Source organism: Scyliorhinus canicula, chromosome 12, assembly GCF_902713615.1.
Source record: "Scyliorhinus canicula chromosome 12, sScyCan1.1, whole genome shotgun sequence".
NCBI lineage: Eukaryota > Metazoa > Chordata > Chondrichthyes > Carcharhiniformes > Scyliorhinidae > Scyliorhinus > Scyliorhinus canicula.
The window spans coordinates 146,638,682-146,657,199 of record NC_052157.1 but is presented as its reverse complement, the minus strand read 5'-3'; the positions used below and the strand labels follow the sequence as shown (position 1 = coordinate 146,657,199).

The 18,518-nt window shown below is 45.0% G+C and overlaps 1 protein-coding gene across 4 annotated transcripts; it reads right to left on the bottom strand.

Annotated features, from left to right (window-relative positions):
• Positions 1-971: 971 nt before the first annotated feature.
• On the bottom strand, positions 972-18,236 carry gemin4 (gem (nuclear organelle) associated protein 4). Of its 4 annotated transcripts, XM_038814422.1 has the most exons (4): positions 18,193-18,229; positions 15,551-15,632; positions 14,593-14,694; positions 972-4,792 (listed from the first exon to the last, which is right to left on the bottom strand). In XM_038814422.1, the coding sequence occupies exons 2-4, from the start codon at positions 15,594-15,596 to the stop codon at positions 1,521-1,523; spliced, it is 3,420 nt and encodes a 1,139-aa protein (XP_038670350.1). In that variant the 5' UTR covers positions 15,597-15,632; positions 18,193-18,229; the 3' UTR covers positions 972-1,520. The 4 variants fall into 4 exon arrangements, with proteins under 4 accessions (XP_038670350.1, XP_038670353.1, XP_038670349.1 ...); XM_038814425.1 differs by lacking the exon at positions 15,551-15,632 and having other exon boundaries at positions 18,193-18,236; XM_038814421.1 differs by lacking the exons at positions 15,551-15,632; positions 18,193-18,229 and adding an exon at positions 16,331-16,499.
• Between the last annotated feature and the right edge of the window lie 282 nt (positions 18,237-18,518).

The window sequence follows — 18,518 nt, the reverse complement described above, 5'->3', positions numbered from 1 at the left end:
CCCACCTAATCTTTTTGGACACTAAGGGCAATTTAGCGTGGCCAACCTACCTAACCTGCACATCTTTGCTTCCAGCGTAGATGGTTGAATTACTAAATTTTAATATCTATTGGCTTCAATAGGCAATTCTTCAAAAGCACGGTTTCTTCATTCGTGTTCAAGTCATCATCTCTTCCATTCACTGGCTTCACCCTTCATTCAATTTCATCCATTGATAATCTTGACTGTTACTTTAAGACTTCAAATGGAGATTTAATGCCTCCTCCAATGCTAAAAAACCTAACTGGAAAAGTTGCACTGGGATGAGAGAGCAATCAACAGTTCTCAAATATATGGAGCACAAATCTACACGATTTGAATACCATTTCCAAGTGGTTTTCCTGTCATACGTTCAACATAATTGAAGAGGAGAATGTATTGTTTGATTATCAATCTCCAACCTGTCAAGGCTTCATCGTCTGCGTTTTATCAAAACTACAATGGCAAATACTCACTAAACATTCCCTCTGCACTCGGCACAGTGACAGCAGTGTGTACGATATACAAGATGTACAGCAGTAACTCACCAAGGCTCTTTTGACAGCAACTTCCAAACTTGCAGACCTCTCTACTACCAAGAAGGGCAAGGGCAGCAGATGTATGGGAACACCACCACCTGCAGGTTCCCCTCCAAGACACACACCATCCTGATTTGGAACAATTTGTCATTCCTTCACTATTGTACGATTGCAGCTACTGTATAATTATAAGTTGTCAGGTCAAAATACAGAAGGGGAACACACCTTTCCTTCAGATTTGTACGTGTGTGTTTACTTCTGTGAAGTTAAATTTCCTTCAGAATTCACACAAGCAGCTTGGTCTTTCTGTTTGTAATGAAATAAAATAGACAGCAGTGTAAATGTCCTAAAAGCAGCTTCCCTATCAGAATCATAAAAATAACGAGTGGAATAAGTAGTCCTGAAACGTCAACATTCGTTTTGAAGACTTTTAATGCCTGTAAAAGCCTTGAACTACATGTGGAGGAAAAGAAATAAATCAGAGGAAACACGGTTTTGTTCTGAGGCTTCTCACCACACCTCCTGGGGTCTATGCTTCCCTCCGCCAGAGGTCTTGCAGCAATATGCCTGCTCAATGGCGATGCAAAGACCCCAAGAAGGCAAAATAAAGAAATTAAGCTTAAAAAAAAAATCTGAGTTACAGTCTCACGAGATACAATACTTGCGCATACTCTGCACATTTCGTATTAACGGCTTTATCATTTTAACATGAGGTCTAGGCTATGGCTGTAAACAAACTCAGGATCATATACCAATTCATTGATGAGATAATTATCAGGCAAATTGCTCCCAGGCAGCGTTGAGTCTCTACCACTTCTGAAGACCTGGACAGAACAGGATAGAAAATAGTTTCTCATAGCAGCAATAGGAGCTTCAAAATAAGATTTATCTTGTCCTTACAAAATAAAACTCCCGCAAATTCAAACACCAGGCAGTTGAGGATAAACACAACTACTCAACGGCTCAACAGATTTTGCTGATCTTCTGCAGTAGTACAGAACACTGCTCTTCGTTGGTTAGATTCTCAGCGATTGAGTGGAGGAAGTGCTTTTCATTGACTTTGCTGAGCAGCCCGGAGGTGGAGGTATTGGCCGTCGACAGGGTCTCGTACTGGGAAAGCAGCTCTAAGGACACGTAATATAGAGACTCGGAGGTGTCGCTGGGCATCATCACCATAATGTGAATGACATGGCAAAAGAGCTGCACCACGACAAAAATGGCTTCTTGACTTGCGTCTGGATTCTGAGCCCCGTGCCCTTTGAGTTTGCACCGGACAGACTCCAGGATGTCCGACATGCTGCCAGCACATTGCTTCGCTGCGTACTTCCACCCTGCTGTCGGAAGCCAGTCGGAACAGCTGCAACTGCAGATCAGCTGAAAAGCCCGCAGCAAAAGCTGAGAGAATTGCAGGTGATGCGCAAAAGGCCGGAGGTTGAGCAACGGCATGTAATGAACATATTCCAGGGTGTATGGCACGTGAAGCAATTCGCGCTGCAGCAGGTTCTTGACAACGTGGTTGAGTCGTCTCCATTCACTGGAGCTGCACCAAGGTAGGACCTGGATCAGTGCAATTAGAAAGCCTTTACTGAACATGTTGACCTCCTCGACATTTTTAGCATCAATTGTGAGATGGGACAGCATCTGCTCCATCATGTGAGTAGAGGTGCAGCAACATTCCATCCAGGCCAGCAGCCCAGTGCCAGGACCATACTGTAGAAGGTTAAGTGGTGACCAACCATCGTCAGAGAGGTCACACACCTCAAACAACGTGGCAGGCACCTCGTATTTAAAATGGCCCCCAAAGATGCTTTTTAACCACAGACGCACAGTCCAGTCCAATCGTTCAGTTTTCCTATACAGCCAGCAAACAGATGTTGACCATGTCTCTGGATCTGCAGCCATTATCTGTTCAACAACAATACAAACCATGTCCAACGTCTCAATTAGGAGGCCTTTTGTTTCTATAGAAATGTGATTAGATGTTTTGTTACTGTCCTCCCAACACAAGATGCAGTGGTCCAGGAGCTGAGAAAGAGCAAAAATGAGGGGGAATGGGCAACAGGCAAGTAGCCAGTGTTCTTTGGTGCCATCATCAGTCACTGGCAACTTCAGAGCATTGTTCAGAACTTTGAGGGGGAACTCAATACCAGGATTACTTTCTATCAGATAAGGAAGGACAAATATCTTTACGGCATCTGCTGGCTGGAGGAGAGGGCTTGGGGCTTCCTGATCAATTCTCTCTCCTGGTTCCATTAGAGAGGTCAGGAACTCAAGAAACTGATTCTCCTCCTTGGTGGTGGTAAAGCTTCCCCAAGCAGCTTCCAGGAGGCACCTGGCCAAGATACTTCGCCCATCTGAAGACTGATTGTCCTCAAAAGACAATGCTGGCAGGCTCTTCAGAATCTGGCCTAGAAGCTTATGGGCACCCAGATTCACTGCAGCCAAGTGGCATGTCTTCTGCACGGTGGCTTCCGGGTTCAAGAAAGCAACTCTCGCGACGGCAGTCACTGCTTTATCAATGTTGTTTACAGCCTCACCTTGTGTAATAGAATTGAACACCATGTTCACCTCCTCCTCAAACCAAGATTTAAAAGCACCCCCGTCTCGACAGAGGCCCTTGCTCCCGTAGTGGGACAGGACTCCCAAGAGTGCTTTATTTTTGTCGGAGATCGAGAGGGCAGACAAGCAGTCCAAAACAACATTCATCACTCGTCTGACCTTTGATGTTTCACTGACTCCACAAGATGATGCATCTTTGAGCGTCCCAACTAACCTCAATACCAAATCAGTGTCATGAAAAACGTCCCTGTTTCTTTCAAGACAATCAAGCCAGTTACCCTCAGAAAAGGCCCACGCTTGACTTGATGCAAATATTTTGCATATCTCGGCATATCTTTCCATTCTCCCATCAATTATTGTCATAGCAACGTAAAACTTAACCCTCTCTGTGGTGGCAACATCATCTAATGGCACGTAGCTGCCAACCTCCTGCATGAAGCAGGTCAAGTTCAGCAGAAGATCAGACAGACTTTTCTTTGCATCTTGAGGTACCGTCGCGGAGCTTTGAATAATTGGGCAGATTTCATTTAAGTATTTCAAACTTTCCGCTGTTCTATAAGCAGTCAGACTTTGTATGTCGGTGCCGTTCTCGGGTTTAGCTTGGAGTGCAGGCTCCCATGACTGGAAAAGATCAGCAAGCGTCTCAATCCCTGAAGCCAGTGCTCCCTGTGGCAGCCTGAATGCAGACTTCTGATAACGGGCCCTCAGTTCTCGCTCCGTCTCCTTTACACGCCTGATTAAACATTCGGTGGCTGGAAACTTTTGCACCACGGGTTGACCTAATGCAATCAGTTTGGAAAATTTCTCCAAATATTCCACAGCGGGCAATTCAACAATGTTGTCCGAAAATGCCGAACTGCATATCATGTCTGACAGCTTTGCTAGGGCGGAGCACTTATAAATATACGGGTTTATATGACTTTTCAATCTCTTTAGACCATCTAGTAGGACAGAAGGAATGGACAGATGACTTGAAGATCCAGAGAGGCTGTCTGTTGATAATAGGGGAGATACGTCAGGATCTAGTTTGAGTCTCTTGGGGGAATGACAGAATTCATCAGCACGGGCACGTGCCAGGTATCTTTTAGCCTCCTCTCCAAATGCTTGAACAATTTCGTCCCTTTGTCCTTCGTTTTGTTTCATTAGTTCCCACCACACATCCAGGAAGATGGCCACATCGTCGTCGGAGGTGCCGTCAAGAATATGGTCGACAAAGCGAGTCATTTCCAGGTGGCATTCGTCTGCTGGCAATGTCAAAAGCAGCTCGACAAAGACTTCCGCGGCCCCCAGTGACTTCACCAGCTCAAATAACACAGTGTGATTTATCTTTGGGATCATGCTCTCCCCTGAAAAGAAGAGGTCTTCCTTCCATCTCCTGTCACTCTCGGCATCTGAATCTTGTTCCTCCTTAATATTAGTCCCACTAACATTTGAGTTCAGCAGCTTGGCCCACACAAAAGCGAGTACTTTCCTCTGCCATTGCTTGGTTTCCGCAAGATTTTGCGCCGTGTCAGTACCCTCAGCACAGATCTCACGCACTGCACAGACAATGGGCTTCCCTAAGGTGGTCCACTCAGATTTCTTTAGTTCCAGGAGTGTATTCTGCTGACTTTGCTTCTTGGCCAACAGAAAGCCACCTTGGACAACGGCCATCTTTTCGCAGCAAATCCAGGATCCTGAAAAGAGCAGAAACTTTAATAACTCCCAATTGCATAAATACTTTACCGAGAAACCTTTCATCACCAAAAACAAATAATAATTAAAATACATTTTAGTTACAACAACTTACATTTACATAGCACCTTTTAACGCTGTAAAAACAATCCATGGTGTTTGAAATGCAGGAAATGTTATCACAGAAAATATGACACTGGGCCACTGTCAAGAAATATTAGGATACGTGGCCAAAAAGCTTGGTCAATGTAGGTTCTGAGGAGCAATTTAAAAGAGGAGAGGGATGAAGGAGAAGTGGAGAGGTTTCTGGATTACTAGTCCAGTGACAATACCATTACACCATGCCTCCCTCGGTGTCCTCAACCTTTCTCTATCTGACCTAAGATCTCCTTATGTGACTCTGTGTGCTTTTTAAGTGTTCTGTGAAGCACCTTGGGGGGAATTTAATCCTGCTAAAAACATTATACAAATATAAACTGCTGGAATTGAGGTGTTGCCAGGCCTGGAGCCAATATAAGTCAGTGAGGATTGAACAAAGACTTGGAGCAAGTTAGGATACGGACAACAGAGCTTGTTGCTGAGTAAGGGCACTTTAAGAGAATGCTTGTGTGTTATTATCTCAGTTGGGCAAGTGGTTCCGTTGAGAGGCCGTATGGAGGTTAACATACAATTGAATGGACGGCAGATTTGTCCTTGTACATTGTCAAAAGAAAATTATCCAGCACAAATTAAGTTTACAGATGATAAAAAGATATGCAGAGGTTCAGGTAGTTCAGGCAGGGGGTCTGCAGGAGGACTTCGACAAGCTGGGAGAGTGGGCAATGTTGCAGATAGAATACAATGTGGAAAACTGTGAGGTTATGCAGTTTGGTAGGATGGATGGATTTGATTTGATTTATTGTCACATGTACCGAAGTACAATGAAAAGTATTTTTCTGCGGCCGAGGGAACATACACAATACGTACATGGTAGACAAAAAGAATAATCAACAGAGTACATTGACAAATGGTACATCGGCAAACAGTGATTGGTTACAGTGTGGAACAAGGGGCCAAACAAAGCAAATACATGAGCAAGAGCAGCATAGGGCTTCATGAATAGTGCTCTTACAGGGAACAGATCAGTCCGAGGGGGAGTCGTTGAGGAGTCTTGTAGCTGTGGGGAAGCAGCTGTTCCTATGTCTGGATGTGGGGGTCTTCAGACTTTTGTACCTTCTGCCTGATGGAAGAAGGTAACACATGGGAGGGGTCTCTGATAATGATGTCTGCCTTCCTGAGGCAGCGGGAGGTGTATACAGAATCAATGTGAGGGTGGAAAGCTTGTGTGATGCGTTGGACTGAGTTCACCACATTCTGGAGTTTCTTGAGATCTTGAAGGCATAGACTATTTTCTAAATGGGAAAAGGCTTAGGAAATAATAAGCACGAAGGGACTTAGGTGTTCAAGATTCTTTTAAGGTCAACGCGCAAGTTCAGTCGGAGTTAGGAAGGCAAATGCAATGTTAGCATTCATAGCGAGAGGGCTAGAATACGAGAGCAGGGATCTGCTTCTGAAGATGTACAAGGCTTTGGTCAGACCCCATTTGGAGTATTGTGATCAGTTTTGGGCCCGGTATCTAAGGAAGGATATGCTGGCCTAGGAAAAGGTTCCAGAAGAGGTTCACAAGAATGATCTCTGGAATGAAAAGTTTGTCATACGAGGAATGCTTAAGGACTCTGGGTCTGTACACCTTGGCGTTTCGAAGGATGAGGGGGGATCTTATTGAAACTTACAAGATTCTGAGAGACATAGATAAAATTGGCCGTGGAGATGTTTCCACTAGTAGAAAAAACTAGAACCCGAGGGCACAGCCTCAGACTGAAGGGACGATCCTTTAAAACAGCGATGAGGAGGAATTTCTTCAGCCAGAGGATGGTGAATCTGCAGAAGGCTGTGGAGGCCAAATCACTGAGTCTCAGATACCGAAACAGGCCTTAGAAAAATCCTGAAGAAAAACGCTATTGTTTTCAACGGTGATCTGAGAAGTATGAAGGAAATCTCAGTAAAGTTGCCGATCAAAGAGTCAGGCAAATGCTTATTAATAATAATAATAATAATAATAATAATAATAATCGCTTATTATCACAAGTAGGCTTCAATAAAGTTACTGTGAAAAGCCCCTAGTCACCACATTCCGACACCCGTTTGAGGAGGATGGTACGGGAATTGAACCCGCGTTGCTGCCGTGTTCTGCATTACAAGCCAGCTGTTTAACCTGCTAAACCAGCCCCATGAGGCTAGATCAGTGCCTTACGCAATCAGACCTAAAATAGACGCAGAATTAGAGCATCTAGTTAAGACAAATGTCCTGGAACCTGTTAACCTGAGAGAACGGGCTACATTGATCGTACCAGTAATGAAAAAAGGCAGATCCATATGGACCTGCGGTGATTTCAAAGTAACAATTAATCCTGTACTTTGTGCAGAACACTACCCTCTAACCCTGATTGATGGCCTGTTCTCCAGGTTGGCTGGAGTCTTAACACTTTAGTAAGATCGATCTCAGTCAAGCATGTCTAAAAATGAATCTGGATCAGGATTCACAACAGTTCCTGACGAGACACCCAAAGGTTATTTCAACATAAAAGATTACCATTTGGCATCACTTCAGCTCCGGTCTTGTCCCAACGGGTTTTGGACCAAATTTTAAGCGGGTTACCAGGATGACATCCTGTTGACTGGGAAGACCAAGGAAAAACTTCTCCGCAACCCCAATTAGAAGTAAAGCCTGGTCGGTACCCGTAAGACACCAGCAAAGTCTCACGGTCAAAAAGGTTAACTGTATAAGCCCAAGAACTGTGTCAGCAGCAAGGCTGCTATGGTTTGCAGTGAGAGATGTGCTGTTGCTGTGCCTCGGAATGGGCAGTGATTGACCACGACCTCTGCGAGCACTGTAAGCCTTGGCAGGATCTGGATAAAAGGAGAAACATCAGAGACATCGATAGCGATAACCTGCAGGAACAGCTATTGTGAAGGAATCTTGAGGCCAGGATCCATCGGGAGCAGGATTGATCACTTCACCTCTCAACGGGTAATAAAAAGTCCAAGTTGCAAGTTTTGATACTTTGTGATAACTTTGCCTAATTCAGTAACTGTAAGATACAATATAGGAGATTGTTGTACAATAACCTCAGTAACTGGTAAAAAAAACAATAAAGGAGATCACTGTATGAAAATTTAAGAGTTTGAGTTTCTTCGCTCGCTGCGTCAGTTGATCTGAATCAGAAGTACAACAGAAGGTTATGGATTACGAATCCGGAAAAACAGATGCACATTTTTCCAATCTTCAATTGGGTATCTGGGAAATGTAATCAACACCAATGGACTGCATAAGTCACCTTCGCAGGCCAAATCTATTACCAAGGCACCCGCATCTCAGAATGATAATCAACGTCGATCTTTCTTCGGCTTTCTAAATTACGATGGAAGGTTTGTACTCAATCTGGCGACAATTCTAAAACCCTTTCATAGTCAACTGTGCCAAAATAAAAAGTTGGAGCAGGAGGATCAATGTGAGAAAGCGTTTGTGAAGCCAAGGATGAAGTAGTGACACATTTTCATCCAAACCCCTACCCTTGCTGTTGGCGTGTGAATCATCACCCCATGGTATATGGGGTGGTGGTTTCCCACTTCTTGCCTACAGATGAAGAGAAGCCAATAGGGGGCGGCACGGTGGCGCAGTGGTAAGCACTGCTGCCTCACGGCGCTGAGGACCCGGGTTCGATCCCAACCCCGGGTCACTGTCCGTGTGGAGTTTGCACATTCTCCCCCGCGTGTGCGTAGGTCTCGACCCCACAACCCATAGATGTGCAGGGTAGGTAAATTGGCCACGCTAAATTGCCCCTTAATTGGAAAAAAAAAAGAATTGGTTACTCTAAATTTATATTAAAAAAAGAGAAGAGAATAGCCTTTGTTCCCGGCATATGGAGTAAAGCTGAAAGCAATTTTGTACAGATAGAGAAAGAAGCCCAAAATCATCATTGGGACAAAACGCTTCTATCAACTCCTGTAAAGGAGGAAATTCACATTATTGACGGACCATCGTCCATTAACTACAATTTTCAGACTACATGCCAGAATTCAATCACTGGCAGTGAGCAGAATGCAGAGATGGGCATTGCTGTTGTCAGCACACACGTATACTGTCACGTATCATCAGTCAAGCCTTCGTAGTAGCGTAGATGGGCTCTCCTGACTACCCTTCGATGTGTTAACATTTTCTACTTCGAGCAGGTCGATAATACTCCTGTAACTGTAAGGCAAGTGAAGAAGCATACCCAGTGATCCAGTACTTTCCAAGATAATGGACATGGTGCTTTGAGACCAGACTTCACGAGTAAACCCAGAGTAAAGCTGTACTCCACCCAAAGACTGGAGTTATCAGTTCAGGTGGGATGAATCATCATTCCAACACTATTAAGAAAATGTGTATTGCCCCAATTACACAAAGGCCATTGTGATATTGAGAGAACAAAGAAGATAGCGAGGAATAATTTCTAGTGGCCTGGTTTAGATACTGAAATAGAAGAGAAGGTGGGAATATGTTCGAATTGCGTGAAAGTGCGAAACCTGTTGGCATTAGCATTGTTGCATCCGTGGGAATTGCCAGAAAAGGCTTGGCAACGGGTACACATTGATTACACAGGACCATTTGGGGGCACGGTTCTCATTCTAGTCGATGCTCATTCAAAATGGCCAGAAGGTGCCAACATGAAATCAACGACATTGGAGAAGACAATTAATTGGGAGAAACCTTCAGCAAATTCGGTTACCCGCAACAATTGGTGAGTGATAAAGGACTACAGTTCATGAAATGAAAATCGCTTATTGTCACGAGTAGGCTGCAATGAAGTTACTGTGAAAAGCCCCTAGTCGCCACATTCCGGCGCCTGTTCGGGGAGGCTGGCATGGGAATCGAACCGTGCTGCTGGCCTGCTTGGTCTGCTTTAAAAGCCAGCGATTTAGCTCAGTGAGCTAAACCAGCCCCTATCTCAAGAGTTTGAAAACATCTTGAAGAGGAACAGAATCATCATCATGTCTCGCCACACCATCATGCTATGGACGGACTAGCAGAGCATTTTGTACAAATGATGATGCACACGTTAAAGGTAACCAGAGAACTGGATTCATTAACCAAACGCTTGCGTTAATTCCGGCTCATGTACAGGAATACTGCCCATTCAATAACCCAAGTTTCTCCTGCGTTGCGAATGATTAAACGTCAACGTCCAGTTACTGAAACTACCAAGGACAGAAGACATCGTGCAGAAAAAGCAACAGGATCAGGTCAGAAGGCGGGAAGACAAAGGGAAACATTGTGTTTTTCCACCAGGGACAAGAGGTTCTGGCAAGAAACTTTACTACAGGTGAAAAATGAATTCCTGCCACCATCATCGCAGACTGGATTGGTCTCCTGCACCATCCAAACCCAAGACGATGTAATCTGGAGGAGGCATGCGCATCAACTTTTGGCAACAAGAATCAACGCACCAGAGGCAGAAACGTTGCCTCGTTGGACTCTGTTAGAGTCCAAATCCAGCTGTTCCGAGAGACGACCTGGACCTTCCCGAAAGCCTGACACCAATTGGGGAAACCGGCAGCAACTCAATTGCAAATCAAACAATGAGTCAACCTCAGATTGTACCGTCAACTCCAGTTAAAACAACCGCCGATGACATTCACACCAAGCCAAAGATACCAGAGGTTGCAGCAAGTACCAGGAGGCCGCCTGGGGTCCGGCAACAACCATTCAGAGACCGGCGATCTCCTAAACATCTCGACTTATTGACTGTTGTTGCTGATGGATTGTTTGTGTTACATTGTTTAATGTGCTGGGGAACATTTGATTTAAAGGGGAGGAAATGTTGCATATCTATAGTATTTTCAGTGATTCCTTACCAGCAGCCTTACAACTGAACAGGGGCACTTTAAGAGAATGTTTGGGTTTGCAAGGATAACTGGGCAGTGTAACATCGCAGACTGTAGTGTTAACATCACCTGAATAAAGCTCTCAGTTTTGTTGAACCTCCACTGCCTCCGAAAGTCTGTCCTGCAAACACCACATACCAGGATGGTATGTTGCCTCCCTGGTGCAAGGGTCAAGGATGTCTCGGAGCGGCTGCAGGACATTCTGGGGGGGGGGGGGGGGGGGGGGGGGGTGAACAGCCAGCTGTCGTGGTGCACATAGGCACCAACGATATAGGTAAAAAACGGGATGAGGTCCTACAAGCGGAATTCAGGGAGTTAGGAGTTAAACTAAAAAGTAGGACCTCAAAGGTAGTAATCTCAGGATTGCTACCAGTGCCACGAGCTAGTCAGAGTAGGAATGTCAGGATAGATAGGATGAATGCGTGGCTCGAGAGATGGTGCAAGAGGGAGGGATTCAAATTCCTGGGGCATTGGGACCGGTTCTGGGGGAGGTGGGACCAGTACAAACCGGACGGTCTGCACTTGGGCAGGACTGGAACCGATGTCCTAGGGGGGGTGTTTGCTAGAGCTGTTGGGGAGGGTTTAAACTAATGTGGCAGGGGGATGGGAACCAATGCTGGAAGTTGGAAGGTAGTAAAACAGGGACAGAAACAAAAGGAAGTAAGGGGAAAAGTGCAAGGCAGAGAAGACATAGTCAGAAATCCATAAGGGCGACAGTACAAGGTACAGTGACTGAGGGGAGCACAGTGTATAAGCCCAGTAATAACAAAAGGAATAAAACTGGAGATGTTAAGATTCAAAACAGAGGTAAAAAAAACCAACATAAGTGTACTTTACCTGAATGCTCGTAGTATTCGGAATAAAGTAAATGAGTTGGTGGCACAAATCATTGTAAATGACTATGATTTAGTGGCCATTACTGAAACATGGTTAAAGGATGGTCACGACTGGGAGTTAAATATCCGAGGGTATCAAACTATTCGGAAGGACAGAGTGGATGGTAAGGGAGGTGGTGTTGCTCTGTTATTTAAGGATGACATCCGGGCAATAGTAAGGGATGACATCGGTGCTATGGCGGATAAGGTTGAATCCATTTGGGTGGAAATCAGGAATAGTAAGGCGAAAAAGTCACTGATAGGAGTAGTCTATCGGCCACCAAATAGTAACGATATGGTGGGGCAGGCAATAAACAAAGAAATAACTGATGCATGTAGAAATGGTACAGCAGTTATCATGGGGGATTTTAATCTACATGTCGATTGGTTTAACCAGGTCGGTCAAGGCAACCGTGAGGAGGAGTTTATAGAATGTATCCGCGATAGTTTCCTAGAACAGTATGTAATGGAACCTACGAGGGAACAAGCGGTCCTAGATCTTGTCCTGTGTAATGAGACAGGATTGATTCATGATCTCATAGTTAGGGATCCTCTCGGAAGGAGCGATCACAATATGGTGGAATTTAAAATACAGATGGAGGGTGAGAAAGTAAAATCAAATACTAGTGTTTTGTGTTTAAACAAAGGAGATTACAAGGGGATGAGAGAAGAACTAGCTAAGGTAGACTGGGAGCTAAGACTTTATGGTGGAACAGTTGAGGAACAGTGGAGAACCTTCCAAGCGATTTTTCACAGTGCTCAGCAAAGGTTTATACCAACAAAAAGGAAGGACGGAAGAAAGAGGGAAAATCGACCGTGGCTATCTAAGGAAATAAGGGAGAGTATCAAATTGAAGGAAAAAGCATATAAAGTGGCAAAGATTGCTGGGAGATTAGAGGACTGGGAAATCTTTAGGGGGCAACAGAAAGCTACTAAAAAAGCTATAAAGAGTAAGATAGAGTATGAGAGTAAACTTGCTCAGAATATAAAAACAGACAATAAAAGTTTTTACAAATATATAAGACAAAAAAGAGTGGCTAAGGTAAATATTGGTCCTTTAGAGGATGAGAAGGGAGTTTTAATAATGGGAAATGAGGAAATGGCTGAGGAACTGAACAGGTTTTTTGGGTCGGTCTTCACAGTGGAAGACACAAATAACATGCCAGCGACTGATAGAAATGAGGCTATGACAGGTGAGGACCTTGAAAGGATTGTTATCACTAAGGAGGGAGTGATGGGCAAGCTAATGGGGCTAAAGGTAGACAAGTCTCCTGGCCCTGATGGAATGCATCCCAGAGTGCTAAAAGAGAAGCCTAGGGAAATTGCAGATGCACTAGTGATAATTTACCGAAATTCACTAGACTCTGGGGTGGTCCCGGTGGATTGGAAATTAGCAAACGTGACGCCACTGTTTAAAAAAGGAGGTAGGCAGAAAGCAGGAAATTATAGGCCAGTGAGTTTAACTTCGGTAGTAGGGAAGATGCTGGAATCTATCATCAAGGAAGAAATTGCGAGGCATCTGGATAGAAATTGTCCCATTGGGCAGACGCAGCATGGGTTCGTTAAAGGCAGGTCATGCCTAACTAATTTAGTGGAATTTTTTGAGGACATTATCAGTGCAGTAGATAACGGGGAGCCGATGGATGTGGTATATCTGGATTTCCAGAAAGCCTTTGACAAGGTGCCACACAAAAGGTTGCTGCATAAGATAAAGATGCAGGGCATTAAGGGTAAAGTAGTAGCATGGATAGAGGATTGGTTAATTAATAGAAAGCAAAGAGTTGGGATAAATGGGTGTTTCTCTGGTTGGCAATCAGTAGCTAGTGGTGTCCCTCAGGGATCCGTGTTGGGCCCACAATTGTTCACAATTTACATTGATGATTTGGAGTTGGGGACCAAGGGCAATGTGTCCAAGTTTGCAGATGACACTAAGATGAGTGGTAAAGCGAAAAGTGCAGAGGATACTGGAAGTCTGCAGAGGGATTTGGATAGGTTAAGTGAATGGGCTCGGGTCTGGCAGATGGAATACAATGTTGACAAATGTGAGGTTATCCATTTTGGTAGGAATAACAGCAAACGGGATTATTATTTAAACGATAAAATATTAAAGCATGCCGCTGTTCAGAGAGACTTGGGTGTGCTAGTGCATGAGTCACAGAAGGTTGGTTTACAAGTGCAACAGGTGATTAAGAAGGCAAATGGAATTTTGTCCTTCATTGCTAGAGGGATGGAGTTTAAGACTAGGGAGGTTATGTTGCAATTGTATAAGGTGTTAGTGCGGCCACACCTGGAGTATTGTGTTCAGTTTTGGTCTCCTTACTTGAGAAAGGACGTACTGGCACTGGAGGGTGTGCAGAGGAGATTCACTAGGTTAATCCCAGAGCTGAAGGGGTTGAATTATGAGGAGAGGTTGAGTAGACTGGGACTGTACTCGTTGGAATTTAGAAGGATGAGGGGGGATCTTATAGAAACATTTAAAATTATGAAGGGAATAGATAGGATAGATGCGGGCAGGTTGTTTCCACTGGCGGGTGACAGCAGAACTAGGGGGCATAGCCTCAAAATAAGGGGAAGTAGATTTAGGACTGAGTTTAGGAGGAACTTCTTCACCCAAAGGGTTGTGAATCTATGGAATTCCTTGCCCAGTGAAGCAGTTGAGGCTCCTTCATTACATGTTTTTAAGGTAAAGATAGATAGTTTTTTGAAGAATAAAGGGATTAAGGGTTATGGTGTTCGGGCCGGAAAGTGGAGCTGAGTCCACAAAAGATCAGCCATGATCTAATTGAATGGCGGAGCAGGCTCGAGGGGCCAGATGGCCTACTCCTGCTCCTAGTTCTTATGTTCTTATGTTCTGCTCAATTTGTGATGCCGAGGAGTTTTGATACAAAATATGGTTCAAACAAAAGAAAATAAACCTGTGAAAATCCGATAAAAACATTTGAAAGAAAAAATAAACTTACCCCAACTCATTTTGAGAGATTGTTTTCCCGTACAGTGTGCAATTCTTGATGGTTTGGTCAGACAATTGGAATTGGAAACTGTACTGTCCAAGACTGCGAAACCTTTAAAAGGAAAATTTTTAGATGTAGCTTTTGAAACGCTATTTTTAAAAATCTATTTGTAAAGAATCTCACTCCCCTCAAAAAGGTCAATTTTATTTTGTATAAAATTTGGCAGCAGTTAAGAGGTGCAGTTATACTGTCTCTTACATTAAAGCGTTTTTTTTTTGCCAGAGCCCAAATACTCTGGTGGCAGCAGGAGTGAGATGTCTAGTTTCAACTATTCCAAGCCAGCCAGTGCCAAAGCTCTGCAAAACGAACATCTCACTGCAGATTGACTCCAGCCTAGCAAAACCTGCAGTTCAAAAATGCACAAGCCCCTGGAAATAACAATCATAGAATAACTACAGTGCACCGACCCTGGGAAAGAGCACCCTACCTAAGCCCACTTCCCCGCTCTATCCCTCTAAGCCCACCTAACCTACGCATCTCTTGGATGCTAAGAGGAAATGTAGCATGGCCAATCCATCTAATCCGTGCATCTTTGGACTGTGGGAGGAAACTGGAGCACTCGGAGGAAACACAAGCAGACACCGAGAGAAAGTGCAAACACGACAGTCACCCAAGGCTGGAATTGAACCCGGGCCCCTGGTGCTGTGAAGTAGCAGTGCTAAACCACTGTGCCACCCTAAATAGAGTCTTCACTTTCCATCCAACCAGTCTCCGCATTCAATTGACCATCCCATGCCATCTCCAGGGTAATGCCAACACCAACACATCTTTGCCTGCTCCCCCCCTCCCCCCCATTTCAGTATCCCAAAGGACCGTCCCTTCTCCCAATCCCTGGTCCACTCAATCACCCACAACGCTGTCTCACCTTCCTATGGCTCCTCTAATGCAAGTGCATGAGACACGATACCTGCCCTTTTGCGTCCTCCCTTTTCACCGTCCAAAATCCCAAACATTGGAATTGGAAACTGTACTGTCCAAGACTGCGAAACCTTGAAAAGGAAAATTTTTAGATGTAGCTTTTGAAACGCTATTTTTAAAAATCTATTTGTAAAGAATCTCACTCCCCTCAAAAATGTCAATTTTATTTTGTATAAAATTTGGCAGCAGTTAAGAGGTGCAGTTATACTGTCTCTTACATTAAAGCGTTTTTTTTTTTTGCCAGAGCCCAAATACTCTGGTGGCAGCAGGAGTGAGATGTCTAGTTTCAACTATTCCAAGCAGCAGGGTAGCATGGTGGTTAGCATAAATGCTTCACAGCTCCAGGGTCCCAGGTTCGATTCCCGGCTGGGTCACTGTCTGTGTGGAGTCTGCACGTCCTCCCCCTGTGTGCGTGGGTTTCCTCCGGGTGCTCCGGTTTCCTCCCACAGTCCAAAGATGTGCGGGTTAGGTGGATTGGCCATGCTAAATTGCCCGTAGTGTCCATATAAAAGTAAGGTTAAGGGGGGGTTGTTGGGTTACGGGTATAGGGTGGATATGTGGGTTTGAGTAGGGTGATCATGGCTCGGCACAACATTGAGGGCTGAAGGGCCTATTCTGTGCTGTACTGTTCTATGTTCTATGTTCTATTCCTTCCCGATGAAACATTGATAAACTTGTACGTATTTCAATTTAGTACAGAGTGTTCACTGCTCACAATGTGGTTTACATTGGAGATCAAACATATTGGGCGATTGGTCTTATAAAACACCTCCGTTCAGTCTGCATGGCCCAAACTTCCAGCTGCCTGTCACATTCATTTTCTGACCCACTCTTGACATCTGTTTCTTGCAGTGTTCCAACGAAGGTCAAGAATCTGCATCACATCTTTCCAATAGACACTTTACAATCTTCCAGACTCAACTCAAGAGTTCAATGAATTTTTTCAGACAGCAAGTGTTGGATGATGACACTACTTTTCCTATTTACACCTCCTCACAGACATATCCTTTGGTTCTTCACTTGTCCCATGACGACCGTGTGGCCTTGCACCATCATAACCTTGAGACCACTCTTTTTTTTAGGTTTTTTCAAAATAAAATTAGAGTACTCAATTCTTTTTTCCCCAATTAAGCGGCAATTTAGCATGGCCAATCCACCTACCCTGCACATCTGTTTCGATTGTGGGGGTGAGACCCACACAGACACAGGGAGAATAAACAAACTACACAGAGACAGTGACGCTGGGCTGGGATCAAACTCAGGTCCTCGGCACCGTGAGGCAGCAGTGCTAACCACTGCACTACCTTGCAGTCCCCAAAACCACTTCTGCCTTCCATCCCAGAGCAATCTTTTGTTTTTACACTGCTCTCCCTGCCTTGCATTCAATTAAAACCTCCTATACCTCAGACTTATAGAATCACAGAATGTACAGTGCAGAAGGAGGCCATTCAACCCATCAGGTCTGCACCGGCCCTTGGAAAGAGCAGCCTACTCAAGCCCACGCCTACATCCTAGCCCCATAACCTGGTGGGCAACACTGTTGCCTCACAGCTCCAGGGTCCCAGGTTCGATTCCCAGCTTGGGTGACTGTACAGAGTCTGTACGTTCTCCCCGTGTCTGTGGGGGTTTCCTCCGGGCGCTCCGGTTTCCTTCCACAAGTCCCGAAAGACGTGCTGTTAGGTAATTTTGTCATTCTGAATTCTCCCTCAGTGTCCTTGAACAGGCGCCGGAATGTGGCGACTAGGCGATTTTCACAGTAACTTCATTGCAGTGTTAATGTAAGCCAACTTGTGACAATAAAGATTACATTACTTTAACCTCATCTAACCTTTTGGACACTAGGGACAATTTAGCACGGCCAATCCACCTAACCTGCACATCTTTGGACTGTGGGAGGAAACTGGAGCACCCGGAGGAAACCCGCGCAGGCACGGGGAGAAAGTGCAGACTCCACATAATCCACCCGAGGCTGGAATTGAACCCGGGACCCTGGAGCGGTGAGGCAGCGGTGCTAACTAACAATGTGCCACTGTGCCGCCCCGCTTTTTCCACTTCTGGCAGAAGGGTCGTCGACCTGAAACATTAACTCTTTTTTTTAATCCTTGACAGGAGCTGAGCATTTACAGAACATTCTGGGTTTTTTTCTCCCATGCAGAGCTCTATGCTGAATACAACTAGCTGCCAGTCAGGCCCCAACTAACATGGACCCTAGCAAGTGAGAGAGACTGCAGTCAGCAGGCAACAATATAACTGCAGCAAATAGCTCATTTGGACTTTTAAACTTTGCAGTCTGCTGCAAAGAAAGATTTTAAAAACACACACATTTCCCATTGTGTTGAAAAGTCATAAATAAATGCACGCTGTAGAGAGGTTGCATGTTAAAAATGTGCTTTTTTTCCCAGACCATATTAATGTAACTTAACTGAAGCCACACACAGTACTGACAGCAAGAGGCTGTGAGGCAACTTTAACTTGAAGTAAAAGGTGCTCCTGAGGGTAATTTAACCAAGATATAAGGATATAGCCTGGAGCCCTGCAAAGTCCCAGAAAGGCCCAATGCCCCAGCTCGGGTTTGTACCCCTCCCAGCTCGGGCTCAGTGGGGACCCCACAGGCCTCTCTTCATCACTCACCTCCCCCAGCCCCCTTCTTGCAGCAACACAGCCTCCCCCACTCCTCCAGACAGCCAGGGAAATCACACCGTTGTAGGAGGCGCGCCCCCCCCCCCCCCCCCCCCCAGCAACACAAGGATGAGACCAGCGCCGCCGCTGCTGCCCCCTAGGCAGGCAGACTAGCTGCCTGGCACTGCAACCTGAGATGATCCCAGCATTTGACTGAAAGTATCCAATCCTTTTTTTTTTCACATGTGGCCCAGGATATCTGCACTCCTCTAACTCTTCTTGTGCCTCCCAGATTTTAATGGTTCACCCAATCAACATCCTGGGGGTTACCATTGATC